The 13,542-nt window shown below is 52.4% G+C and overlaps 1 protein-coding gene across 1 annotated transcript in view; it reads right to left on the bottom strand.

The window, feature by feature from the left end:
- The window catches only part of VSTM5 (V-set and transmembrane domain containing 5), a 30,014-nt gene extending 18,170 nt beyond the window's left edge, over positions 1-11,844 (bottom strand). The window contains exon 1 of the mRNA XM_061120810.1: positions 11,731-11,844. Coding sequence (XP_060976793.1) covers positions 11,731-11,821 — 91 coding nt within the window. The 5' untranslated portion in view covers positions 11,822-11,844. The remainder of the gene's footprint in view (positions 1-11,730) is intronic.
- Positions 11,845-13,542: the final 1,698 nt, after the last annotated feature.

Here is a 13,542-nt window from a genome sequence, read left to right on the forward strand (position 1 = left end):
CATCTACAAGAACCTCCTCCCTCTCCTTGGCCGAGATTCTTCAAACTCTAGCGGCCTCTCTCTTTTCATCACCTGTGCCTGGCAAAACCCCCACCCTGGATCAACCGTTCTTCACTTCCTCTCTGCCCAGACTGAGGCCTGAGCAGTCAACACAGTGGACAGAGTCCACAGCAGACAGTCTCCAGGGCAACGGAGCAGTGTACCCTCGAGACGGCCCTCCAGACTGCCTTACTGCACTTCTCAGGTAAATTCACGCCTCCTTTCTCTATGATTATTATGAGCAGGTTCCCCCAATGTCTCTGGACCTCCAAATTCCTCCTCATTCCCAGCAGATAACCTTGTCCATCTGGGACACTGCAGAGCACCCTTTCCTGCTTGAAATGCCCTGTGGCTTCTGGGCCACTGTATTCACCCGGGGCTCTTCTCAGTTCCATCTTGATTGCAGAGTGGAAATGCCGCCCTTCTCTCCAGATGCCCAGCAGGCACACCTGCCTGTGGGGGCAGAGGGTGGCAGAGGCTGGCTGGGGAAACCCCGGAATCTGAAGACCCCAGTCTTGTTTTGGCTGCGCCAGGCCCAATCTGGGCCACTGTGCAAATCCCCTCCCTCTCTGAGCATCCCTTCCTCATTTGTAACTAAGGATCATCACGGCTTGGCTTCAGTGCTTCAGTCTTTTAAAAAGCCCACACACATGAGGGAGCTTGAGCATCAGGAACAATCCCAAGGACACAGGGGAGCTCCCTTTTGTGATTTTTCATCCAGACTTAATCCGGTCTCTTCTCATTCAACAAGCATTTGGGAAGGAAGTGAAGGGGTCTAACACTGATGGAGCACCAACCCAGAGTCACACACGCCACACCCAAGTTCACCATTCGCTACTTGGCTAATCAACTACTCTGCATCCAAACAGCGCCACCCAACCTCTTCTCGGAGCCCCGCAGAGAGGGCCTGCAAACCCACTTCCCCTGTCACAGGAGGCTGAACCCTGGTGAACCACCTGATCTAATCTAGTTATTATCAATCTGTGAATATTAGACCATTTGGGGAAGCTTTTAAAAAGCCTACCTTGGACTTATGAGTTCAGAATTTTTAGGGGTGAGACCAAAGCCTCTGTGCTTTTTAAAAGCATCCCTATGTGATCCCAGAGTGCAGCCAAAACTGAAAACCACTGAGCGAATCCACACTAAAGGCTTAGCAGCTGAAGTGCAGATCCACTTCCTACGGGCATTAACAATGCCTAAACCAAAAGAATGAAGGGCCATTGTGTGAAAAGGAATGCTTGAGACCCCGTGACAGTCTCAGCAAGATTTCTGGGGGAAATGGACTCTTTCTGGCATCAGTCAAATTTGATTGTGTCCAGTCCTATTTCTAGAGATGCTTGGGGTTAGGAAGGAAGAACAGGTGAGCTAAGCAACTCTGTAAAGCAAAGGTTCCCAGCATCTGTCTGTGGGCTAAGTCTCTTCCGACTCTGACTCTTTGCGACTCTATGGTCTGTAGCCTGCTAGACTCCTCTGCCCATGGGATTCTCCAGGCAAGAATACTGGAATGGGCTGCCATTTCCTCCTCCAAGGGATCTTCCTGACTCAGGGATCAAACCTGCGTCCCCTGCGGTTCCTGCATTGGTAGGAGTATTCTTTACCACTGAGCCACCTGGGAAGTCTGAATGAAGTTTAAGGGAGTCAATACATATAAGGAGCTTATCATAGTTTCTAATACTTGGTGACCATTCAATAATATTAAAGTGAATATTATTTTCTTTAAAGATAATTATCTTTCTTTAAAGATAATTCTCTTTTATTAAAGAGAATTCTTTGAAGATGCACTGAATTACTTATTGAGGTAGTGAGCTCCCCATCCTCAGGGGTATGTAAGCAGAAGCTGGAGTTGTACCAGGGACTGAAGCAGTAAAGCTGAGGCTGGGGGCTGGAGTGTTGAGTGAAGGAGGCTCATTCTTCCAGCCCAAATTACATAACAAGTTTAGAACTTGAATCAGCATTTGTAAATCTGATTCACTTGCAGAAGTGTGGCAAGAATTGGGTGACCTGAATTTCCTCCCTGTGGAATTCCTTCTGGAATCTTTTTAACTTAAGCAAGAGCCACCCTTGCTGGAAAGCTGAACACTTTTCGGGACAGCCACAGGCTACAGTCACATCACTGCTATGTTTCTACTTGGAGGTCAAGAAAGCCAGGTATGGCGGAGGTGTTGCCTGCCCCTGCCCAGCCGTGGAGAGTGAGGTGCCCCTGGGTTTACCCTCTGATGAGCTGGGCTGCAGGACTTGCAGGGGGCCTGAGCCAGGGGCCGGCCTGGGAAACTGGGAGGGGGCGCCTCCTCGGACACTTCTGTGGAAACCTGTGTGCAAACAGGAGCATGAAGGCGGAGATGAGGTGCTGACCTCCAACAGTTCTTCTGGGAGGACTTCCCAGGATGCCTGAAGGCACTTGAGAGACGGGTGCAGAGTGATCAAAAGACAATTCAGATGCGCGAGTGACTGGGTACTCTGGCGAGAGGACACAGCTTCTGCTTCAGTGAGACTGAGGCCAGCCCCTCTCCAGCCCACAGGTCCTAAACATCAGTTCTTCCAGGGAGCCTTCTGCAGTCGCTCAACACCAGGGGGCTCCAGCTCTGGCTTGCCACAGCTCCGTGTTACTCTCTATCCACTTAACCCAGTCCATGGTAATTTCTTTTTTTTTGGCCACGTCACATGGCATGCGGACCTTCCCCGGTCAGGGATCGATCCTGTGCCCCCTGCAGTGGGCCACCAGGGAAATCCCCACTGTAATTGCTCTTGATTAATGGTCCATCCTTCTAGATCAGCTGTCAGCTACAAGCCCAGGGGGCTAGTCTACCTTGTTTTCCATGGATCCCCAGGACCTGGCACAGTACCTGGGACTGTGGGCTTCCCATAAACACATGATGAAAGAATGAAGGTCTTTAGGCAAGTCCCTCAATCTCTCTGAGCCTCAGTTTCCCCATCTATAAAATGGGGACTAATAGTCCCCATTGGCAGGATTACTATGAAGAGGGCTTCCCAGGTGGCATTAGTGGTAAAGAACCAGCCTGGCAGTGCAGAAGACATAAGAGACACAGGTTCAGTCCCTGGGTCAGGAAGATCCCCTGGAGGAGGGCACGGCAACCCACTCCTGTATTCTTGCCTGGAGAATCCCCATGGACAGAGAAGACTGGGGGGCTATACAGTCAGTAGGGTCGCAAAGAGTCGGACACGACTGAAGTGACTTAACATGCATGCACGCATGCATGGAAGGCAGCAGTTAACAGTGCTTGGTACAAAGTATGTGATCGATAAATAGTCACAGGTATGGCGCCTGTGGTCTCATTGTTAAAAAACAATTGTAAACACTTGGGAGGTACTGGTTTTTCTTCTCTTCTTGGCTGGAGGCTGTTAGTGATCTCTCTAAAGCCACCTGGCTGTGTCTCCTCTGAAAGACCCAAGAACCCTGGCCTCACCCCCTTTTCCTGCCCCATTGCCCAAGACTCGTCACCTCTCCCCAGTTGCTGTTGCACAGACTGTGGCCCACTCCCCCTGCAGCCTTGCCTCTGTATCTCGGCTGATATCACCCTCCCGGTACTAAGGTTTCTGCTCACTGGAAGGGTCCATTCTGACTGTCCCCTCCTCTGCCAGGCCCAATCAGCCCACACAGCGCAGCTCCCAGCGGGCCTTCTGTTCAGGCCAGGAGAGGGAGTGCCCCCGCTGGAAGGAGCAGGCGAGCACGCAGTTCGGTCTGGATCGCAGGCACCCTGGCAGGGTGCGACGTGACGGACGGTTCACTCAGACTGAGGTGCTTGGGCTGAGCTGACAGTCTACCTGCATAAAGGAGCCAGTTCTGGTTGAAGGTGGTTGAAGGACCCCTGGCCGCCCATCCCAAAGCATGTGGAGGGCTTGCTTGATGGTGAGAGAGAGGGTCTGGTGCCCCGCTTCTGGGCACCGGCTTTCAAAAGGAATGCGCCCCAGCCCCACAGTAAGCCTGGGCCGGGAGCCCTGCCACAGGCCCGACGGCACACCGCGGGGGCGCCCCACGGGGTCCCTGGCCCGTCCGCTGCGGAGGACTCACATCTGACCCCCGGCGCCGCTGTAAGTCTCTCAGAGGAACTACTCCCACACCCAAGATCCAAGACTTTCCCAATCCCATTTCTCTAGACAATTTATCAGACTGAATTTGAAGAAACTGACCAGGGTTGAAAAACCTGATTTAACTAAGGCTCTGCCACTGGCTACTGGCCCCAAGGACGAGACGACGGTGCTGCCGTGTCTGCGCCCATTATTCCTGTTGCTCAGAACCTGCTCCTCCCGCTCGCCTGGCTTCCTCCTACTGTGACTTCGAGGCTGCTGCTTCAAGAAGCCTCCTTCCAGCTCTCAGCTGAATGCCTCTCTCATACTCCCCGGGCATCTGACCGCCGATCATCCGGGCAGGACCCGACCCTCCCCGCCGGATCACATGCTTCCCGCTGCAGGGACCATGCTCGCTGTCCCTTGCTCCTGGCACACTGCCCCTTCCTCACTAGGTGCTCAGCAACCATTTACTAAACCAAACCAAACTCCAAAGCGAAACATTCTTGTCTCCTGACCTAAGCCTGGTGGCAGAGTGTCCGTGGGTTTGTCAGGATTAAACTACCAGTAAGGGAGAAGCAAGACTCTCCTGCACACAGTGGTAGATGCTCTGAGACTGGAAGATGGGATAGGGGCGCACACTTCCTGCCAGGCTGTTTCCTTGAGACAAGGGGGGGGGGGGGGGCTAGGCATCTGTAGGTCTTACAAGCCTTCTAGAAGGTTCTTATGTGCAGCCCTGGTTGAGAACCACGAGCCCAGCCCACCCTCCTGGCCCCGTGCGCTCAGAGAAGGAAGGTGACCCAATATACAGGGCTTACTGCCAGCACTGGGACCAGATCTCCGGCCCTACCCTTCCCAGTGGGGGACTTCCTGGAGGCTCCAGAGCCGTGGGCTTCCTCTGGGGTCCAGATGGTATCAGCCTGAGCTGCCCCCAGGGATGTGCCTCCGCAGGGACAGGCCATTGAGCTTCCTGAACCACAGAGAGCAGCAGGAATATTCTGTGATCATTTGATGGTCTGGCATGTCCCTTGCCCTTTGCCCACAGGGCTGACCGGTGCCTTCCCAGCCCGGCAAACCAGTTACAGAAGAAAATCGTTGCCCTACGTTATACTTGCCAACTGTGCCTCTCTCCTATTCCCATTTCTGCTGGATAGATAAATACTTTCTTAACCCGAGCCTATGTTCTAGGCAAAACCCAGGTGCAGGCAGACGAGGGTCCTGAGAGCACAGGCTATGGGGGTGCAGCATCAGCGGGTCTCGGATGGGGGACCAGTTAAATCCCCAGTAAGTGCTTGCTGAGGCAACAACCTTACTGCTTCTGTCACTTGGCACGCCCAGACCATGTCAGGCTCCATGAGGATCATCCTCCTAGCTTCTGAGCACCTGCTGTATGCCTGGAGCTCTCTTCTCCACCCCGTCCTTCCTTCAAGACCCAACCTCAGCTTCTCCATCCCACCCTCCACAGAGGAGGATGCTTCCTGCCGACCGTGATGGACAGAAGCAACACGCATTCTCTTGGGAAGAACTCAACTTCAGTCCAGGCCCACAGAGATTATAGCAAAGCTACTGACTTATGATATGCACCATGAGTTTAGACACATCAGAATACTGAAAGGAAACCTGAGAGCAGATGGAAGAAATAAGTGGCCTGAAGCCCCGGGGACAATGGAGAGAGGAGGGTCTCCTGACTGCAGCCCCTTCCCAGCCCAGCACGGAGTAGCCTCAGGACTCTCTTGGAGACCAGGGATGAAGCCATTAGGGTGACTTTCTGGTGACGCTGCCCCTCCCTCAACAACTGCAGTGTAAGCCCCAGGCATTTCTGAGCACCACCCCCAGGGGAGGCATGAGGAGAGGGCACCCGTCAGCCTGGCTCGCCCTCCACATGATGTCACGTCAGCAGCGCCGCATTCACCCTGTATCAGGGCTCTGCTCTCCCCACGGGAAGGGCTGCCAGCCGCAAGATGCCATATCTCGGGACAGGCTAGCTAAGGAGAAAGTAGATATGTATACGACATATGTATGGTGTTAATAGTTGAGAGGAATGAGCAAGATCTCGGCTATCAACGTGGACAGAGCTAAAAAAAAAGATTGCTGTGAAAAGTAAGCTGCTGAGTAACAAGCACAGCATGATTCCATTTTTTACTGCATTTTTTAAAAGCATACCCAAGCACCACTCTTGTGGGTGGGTATGTTTATAGGTATGAAAGACCATTGTCTATAAATCAGAGAGAGCCCACACCTCATCGGTCAGTTTTGCCTGGGTCAGTGGGGCACACCTTACATGCTCAGTAACAATACTCGTGTGCCAACACGGACGGCCGAGCAGCTGCCAGCGGGGCCGTGTCCTGCGGTGATGGAGCCTGGGGTCTCCCCAGGGGATTCTCCCTAGGCCGGCCCTCCCTTCCCGCCCACCCCACGCCACCTCCAGCTAAGCCGGAACCATGGCTCCACGTGGCTGTGGCCGCCCCGGCCTCCCCGCCGGTCCCCAGGCCGAGCTCCGGCCCCCACTGCTCCTCCGTTCTCCTGGGCTCTGGCCAGGAGCGACTCAGCAGGGCCAGCTCCTCCACCCCGGCTCCACCCTGGGAAAGCGGGGATGCGAAATACTTGTGTGTATGTTCATGTGTGCACATGTGTGAGTGGGTGTGGGTGCGTGCTAGGGGAGCAGGCTGCTTTTTAGAAGCTGGAGTTGAAACGCAGGCAGCAAGCTGACTTGGCTCAGGCCACCAACTAAATTGTTCTACTTAACAACCGGCCCTACTATGTAGGTTTATATCCTAGGATAAACTACAATGGAAAAGAATATTTAAAAGAGAATGTATATATATGTATAAACTGAATCACTTTGCTGTATGGCAGAAATTAACAAAACATTGTAAATCAACTGTACTTCAATTAAAAACAACCAACCAACAACGAGAAAACCCAAGGCATTCCTACTCGAGTCTTGGATCATCTGCATCCAGATGAGCAGGCACTGATACTCAGAGGCCTGATGGCTAACTTCCGGTGCTGAGAGCTGAGAAAGGAGATGAACAAGGTCCTGGAAAAGCACTCTACCTGGCCAGGTGCAGGTGACCTGCCAGCTTTCAGGGCTTTTAAGGCCCTGTCTCAGTCAGCTTGAGCTGCTATAACAAAACACCATGAACCAGGGGCCTAAACAACAGACATTTACTCCTCACAGTTGTGGAGGCTGGAAAGCCCAAGGTCAAGGTGCCAAACAGACTCAGTCCTCGCTGAGGGCCCTCCTCCCGGCTTGCAGACGGGCACCTTTTTGCTGCACTGTCATATGCAGAGAGGGGGATCCGTGGTCTCTCTCTCCTTAGAGAGACACCAACCCCTCACAGAAGTCCTACCCTCATGACTTAAACTCTAAACTTAACTGCCCCCTCAAGGCCCCACCTCCATATACCATTACATTGGGAGTTAGGGCTTCAACATAATGGCTTTCTGGGGGGACAGAAATGTTTAGTCCACAACATTCTGTCCCTGGTCCCCCAAAATTCATGCAATGAATTCCTGCATGCAAAATATATCAATTCCATCCCAACAGTTCCCAAAGTCTTAACTCATTTCTCCTTCAAATCTAAAGTCTCATCTATAATAAATCAGACTGGGTTAGACTTGAGATATGATTCTTCTTGAAAGAAAATTATTCTCAGCTGAGAACCTGTAAAACCAGATAAGTTATGTGCTTCCAAAAATGCAGCAGTGGAACAAGCATAGGATATAAACTCCCATTCCAAAAAAGGAGAGATCAAAAGGAAGAAAGGAGTGACAGGTTCCAGGTGAGTCCAAAACCTAGTAAGATAAATCCATTAGCCCTTAAGGTTCACTCATAATCCTCTGTGGTGCCAGGCTCTGCCTTCAGGACCCACTGAGGCAGGGGTCACCTCACCCCTGCAGCTCTGCTGGACATCTCCAGGCTCCCCGGAGGGCTCAGCAAAGCCTCCGCCTTGCCTGTTGAAACCAATACCCCGCACCCTCACCCCACATTTGAAACCAAGGAGACAACTCTGATGCTGACTGCATTGCCTTCATTCTTTTCTTATTCTGAAAAATAGCATACACAGCTAGATAGCGATACTGTCAGCCCTGCAGGATCCATCAAGTCCGACGGCCTCCCCTCGCCTCCCTCTGTCTTCACCCCTGCAGTTACACTGGAGTTGTTCCTGCTGGGGGGCTGATTCGGCCCGTGGTTCACACCCAGGCTAATCTTATCAAACAGTGGTTTGTCATAGTCTCTGTGCTCTCTTCTGAACATGCTCTCTTTTTTATAACACAGACAGGTTGCCAATTTTCCACATCTTTAAGTTCCTTTTCCTTTTTGCTTAAGAATTCCTTCTTCAAGCCATTTTTCTCTTCTTGCATTTTACTCTAAGCAGACAAGGGGAACCAAACTGCTCCTTCAACACTTCGCTTAAGAATCTTCTCAGTTAAACCAGAACTGAAAGAGAAACGTGTACCCCAATGTTCATCGCAGCATTGTTTATAACAGCCAGGACACGGAAGCAACCTAGATGCCCCTCAGCAGACAAATGGATAAGGAAGCTGTGGTACATATACACAATGGAATATTACTCAGCCATTAAAAAGAATGCATTTGAATCAGTTCTCATGAGGTGGATGAAACTGGAGCCTATTGTACAGAGTGAAGTAAGCCAGAAAGAAAAACACCAATACAGTATACTAATGCATATATATGGAATTTAGAAAGATGGTAATGATAACCCTGTATGCGTGACAGCAAGAGAGACACAGATGTATTGAACAGTCTTTTGGACTCTGTGGGAGAGGGCGAGGGCGGGATGATATGGGAGAATAGCATTGAAACATGTAAATTATCATATGTGATATGAATCGCCAGTCCAGATTTGATGCATGATACAGGATGCTCTGGGCTGGTGCACTGGGATGACCCAGAGGGATGGGATGGAGAGGGAGGTGGAAGGGGGGCTCAGGTTGGGGAACACATGTACACCCATGGCGGATTCAAGTCCGCCATAAATGGCAAAACCAATACAATGCTGTAAAATAACATAAATAAATAAATTAAAAAAAAAAGAATAGAAAGCCCAGAAATATATCCCTTTAAATATAGTTAACTGATCACTGACAAAGAAGCAAAGGCAATACAATGGAGCAAAGATAGTCTCTTCAACAAGTGGTCCTGGAAAAATCGGACATCTATATGCAAAAAAAAAAAAATGCATCTAGACACATACATTATTAAAAAAAAAAAAAGAATCTCCTCAGTTAATTATCTAATTTCATCATTCCCAAGCTCCACCTTCAACGGGAACTCTGGAACATGAACACGGCTCAGCCAAGTTCTTATGCCACTTTCTAACAAGGATCACCTTTTCCCTGTTGTCCAATAATTTGTTCCTCATTTCCAACCTCACCAGAACAGCACTTAGAGTCTGTGTTTCTAGCATGTACTTCAAAACTCGTCCAGAATTCTACCCCATTACTCAGTTCCAAAGCTGCTTCTACATTTTGGGGGTATTTATGACATCAGCCCTTTTTAACTTCTGTTTTAGCTTGGGCTTCTGTAACAAAATACTATTGACTGGGTGGCTTAAGGAGCATAGCTCTGGAGGCTGAGACAGCCAAGATCAAGGTCCCGGCAGATCTGGAGGACTTTTTTCCTTCCCTGCAGACAGCTGCCATCTCCCTGTGTCCTCCCAAGGCAGCAAGAGAGGAGGGGCTCTCCGGTGTCTCTTCCTCCCGGTGGGGACCGCAACATCATGACCTCCTCTAAACCTAATGCCTCCCAAAGGCTGTTAGGGTTTCAACATGGGAATTTCGGGGACACAAGCATTCAGTCCATAACGGTCGCATTCACAGAGAAAAGGCTTCACGTGCAGGGAGGCAGGTGTGTGTGTGTGTGTGTGTGTAAGCTTGTGGCATGTGCTTTCACGCAGGCTTCAGTGTCAGTGATGCGTATCTGGCTTTCTGGGTGGAGGCTTTGGACAGAGGCTGCAGAAGAAGAGAATGGAGGGCGCTGGTGAGAGGGCAGAGCCCCCCTCCCCGTGTCATGGGGGCTGGCCTGGAAACATAGCCCCCTCAGGCAGGGGCACAGGGCAGACAGCGGCTGGCACAGGGCAAGTGCTAGGGACCTGCCTTCCTGCAGTTTACAGCTCTGCAGGAGTCACTCCTCAGTGGAGAACTGCAAAACATTGACCCTTCCTCCCGGTTTTGCATGCATTTCCCCTTCATCTAGGATGCCTGTGTCCCGCTGTCCCATTCCCGGACGCTCTGTCCATCTGTCACTGGGTAGGCACAGCTCCCTTTGGGAGCCTTGGTCTAATTCCCCACGTCTGGGATCTGAGCCTCTAGAGCTTCCAGAACTTTGGCACTCCCTGCCTCTCAGGACTGGCCACTCCCAGCCAGCACTCTTGCCTGCTTGTCTGAGAGCAACGCTGTGAACCACAGAACCCCCAGTACCGCTGTGGCCTGCTTCCTGGAAGCAGAGGGGGCCGTGAATGAGTGAGTGAATAAATGGACTCCGCACTGCAGTGAACGGCTGACCCCTGAACGTCAGGGACAGCTGTACAGATGTTACATGAGAATGTCTGGTTGGAAACATGTTGGAGGGGTGCAAAATGATAGAAAAGGTCACTGCGACGCCAGACGCACCCACTCATCTGATGGACTAACCTGCTTCCTCCTCCACAGACAGCCAGAGGCACGCGGCCCCTACCGGTCTTTATGGGTTCCTGGGATTCGCAGCCTTCAAAGCTGGGCTGTAGCTGGAGAGGTGTAAGGGTCAACCGTGCCACGGTAACCCGGGTTTAAATACTAACTCTATCACTGCCTAAGTGGCGGCAGCTGTGCCTCAGTTTCCTCACTTGTGAAACAGGCATGAGAGCGGCACTTTTTCATTCCCTTTGCTGCGCAGCAGAAGCTGACACAACAGTGTAAAGCAACTACACTCCAGTGAAAATCAAGGGAAAATAAGAAGAGTGGCACTTTTTACATAGAGTGGCTCTGAGGATTCAATGACAGACGTGCCGTCAAGCCCTGGCGACAGTGAGCGCAAAGGTGCTTAGTAAGCAGCAGCTCTGCCTAGAGGTCCTCCCCCGCCCGCGGCCCTGCGCCGGTCATTCTGGAAACCTCGGGTGAGTAATCTGTAAAATGGGAATGATCATAAGGGGAATGACTAAATGAGAAGGTGCAGCTGCGCTCTGATCTGGGGTCTGGGTCCCCGGGGTCCAGCCATCCGAACCCTCCGCCCGCGGCAGAGCGGCGAGGGCCATCTCCAGCCTGAGGAGTTCAGACCCCAACCCCAGCCCCGACCCCCTTTCCTCTCTGAGAGGGTCTGCTGGGGGTTCCTCTAAGAGGTGGGGGGCCTAAAGAACCAGGGACCAGCGCTGGGGACCCGAGAAGGCGCGGAGGGAGAGGGGCCCCCATAGCAGGGGCGGGGCGCGCGTGCGCCGGGGGTCAAGGATGCAAGGGCCGCCGCCGGGTTCGTCCAAGAAAAAGAAATACAGAACGTAGCCGCGGAGACGGCCACCGGCAGCCGGCTCTCCCCCGGCGGCTTCCGGCTCCGATCGCGCCCGGGGCCGCTCCCCGCTCCAGGCCGCGCCCCGCCCCGCCGGCCGGTGGCCGCGACCCCCACCCGGGACGGCCCGCCCGGCCCGGCCCGGCCCGGCCCGCGCTTACTCTGCAGACAGCGGGCGGCGGCCACGCAGAGGGCGAGGACTCCCAGCGAGAGGCCGCGGCTCCGCGTCCTCCCGCCCGGCGGCGGCCTCATGAGCGCGCCGGCCGCCCCGCACCGGCGTCCCGGGCGCGAAGGCGCGGCCCCCGCGCGCCCCGCCTCCTCGGCTGCGTCCCGCCGGCCCCGGAGGCAGATGCCGGGCGCTGGCCGTGCTCCGGTTGAACCAGTTCCCTGGGAGCGGGCAAGGAAGAGGAGCGAGGAGGGAGGGAGGGAGGAGAGGAATGCACACACTCGGGGTAAATCATAGCAAATTATGTAGTCTCCTTACGTTCACACCCACTTTACTGGTGTTGATTCTGGATTCAGCTGGGCGGCAGAAGGGAGGGAAACTATTGGCTGTTGCCTGAGGGCCTAGAGGGACCGTCTAATGGCTCCATGTGAAACGAGGCGGCTTTCCAGAAAAGTGAAATGACAGTCTGGAATGAAAGGGATGAGAAAAGGATGAGGGAGCCTCAGGCTGCTCTGGGTGGAGCCGTTGGGCGGTGGTGATAGCTGTCCGCCGGGTACCATCCATGCATCTGAGCACCATCCATCCATCTGTCCATCTCCCACCCGCCACTCTTCCATCCACTATTTATCCAGCCGCCATCCACACCTCCATTCATCCATGCATCCAAGATGTGTTCACCGAGAACCTATTTATTTGCACAGGGCCTAACACATGGTCAGTTCAGTCAGTCAGTTCAGTCGCTCAGTCGTGTCCAACTCTTTGTGACCCCATGAATCGCAGCACGCTAGGCCTCCCTGTCCATCACCAACTCCCGGAGTTTACTCAAACTCATTAACACATGGTAAATACTCATAAAACACTGATGGTGTGCAAAAGGCTGGGAATACAACCATGAACAATATAGAAGTCTTTAGGAATCCTAGCAAGAGGTAGGGGCTAGAAAAACAAACAATTGCTGTACAGAGCATTTGTGTCTTTGATGAGGGAGTCCCGGGAGCTACACAGACTCAGAGCAAGAGTAATTACCTGCCTGCATTGCAGGCAGATTCCTTACTGAGAAGCCGCCGTGAAGTTACATGGATGAGGACAAAAGCCATCTTGCCAAGTACGATGATGGAGCAAAAAGATGGAAAGATAGAAGACCATGGCAGTCTGGCACACTTTCCTATCTCCTTCTTCTGGTTCCTAAGGGGGATTCCTCGCCCGTTTCACATGTTATTGGTGAGGCTGACCGTTGTGGTTCCCTGCCAACTGCCCCTGGGTGGGCTTGTGAGCCAGGCTGACCAATCAGAATATACTTTCAACCAACCAGTGTTTGGTGCAGGGATAGGTGAATTGAGCCCTCAGAGTCTTTCGTGGGAATGATATGTGGTTATTGTTGGGATTGTTAAAATCAGAGGATATGAACCTGGGAATGCTGGGAATATTGGAAAGGCCCTGACTTAAGCATGAGGCCAAGACGGCACAAACTAAGGTGGGAGCTGAGAAGAGAGATAGAGGCCCTGTGACGTGGTTTGAGCTCTGGGATTCTACACACTTGCCTTTGCCAGTTATGAACAGATAAATACCCTCTTTTGCCTCAAAAAATTAATGTTGGATTTCTATGACATAAAACTTAAATCGTCCTGACTCATACAAGGGATCTTCTTGACAGTTTTCTGTTCTTTTTCATTCCATGTGAGGGGATTCAGGCATCACTTGTGTTCATTTACTTATTCATTAAACTTCCATCACCTCTGCCCCTGTTCCAGGCTACATGGTAGGCCCTGCAGCTCCAAAGATGAATGACTCGTGGCTCCTGGTCCTG

The sequence above is a fragment of the Dama dama genome, chromosome 2, assembly GCF_033118175.1.
Source record: "Dama dama isolate Ldn47 chromosome 2, ASM3311817v1, whole genome shotgun sequence".
In the NCBI taxonomy this organism is placed as follows: Eukaryota; Metazoa; Chordata; class Mammalia; order Artiodactyla; family Cervidae; genus Dama; species Dama dama.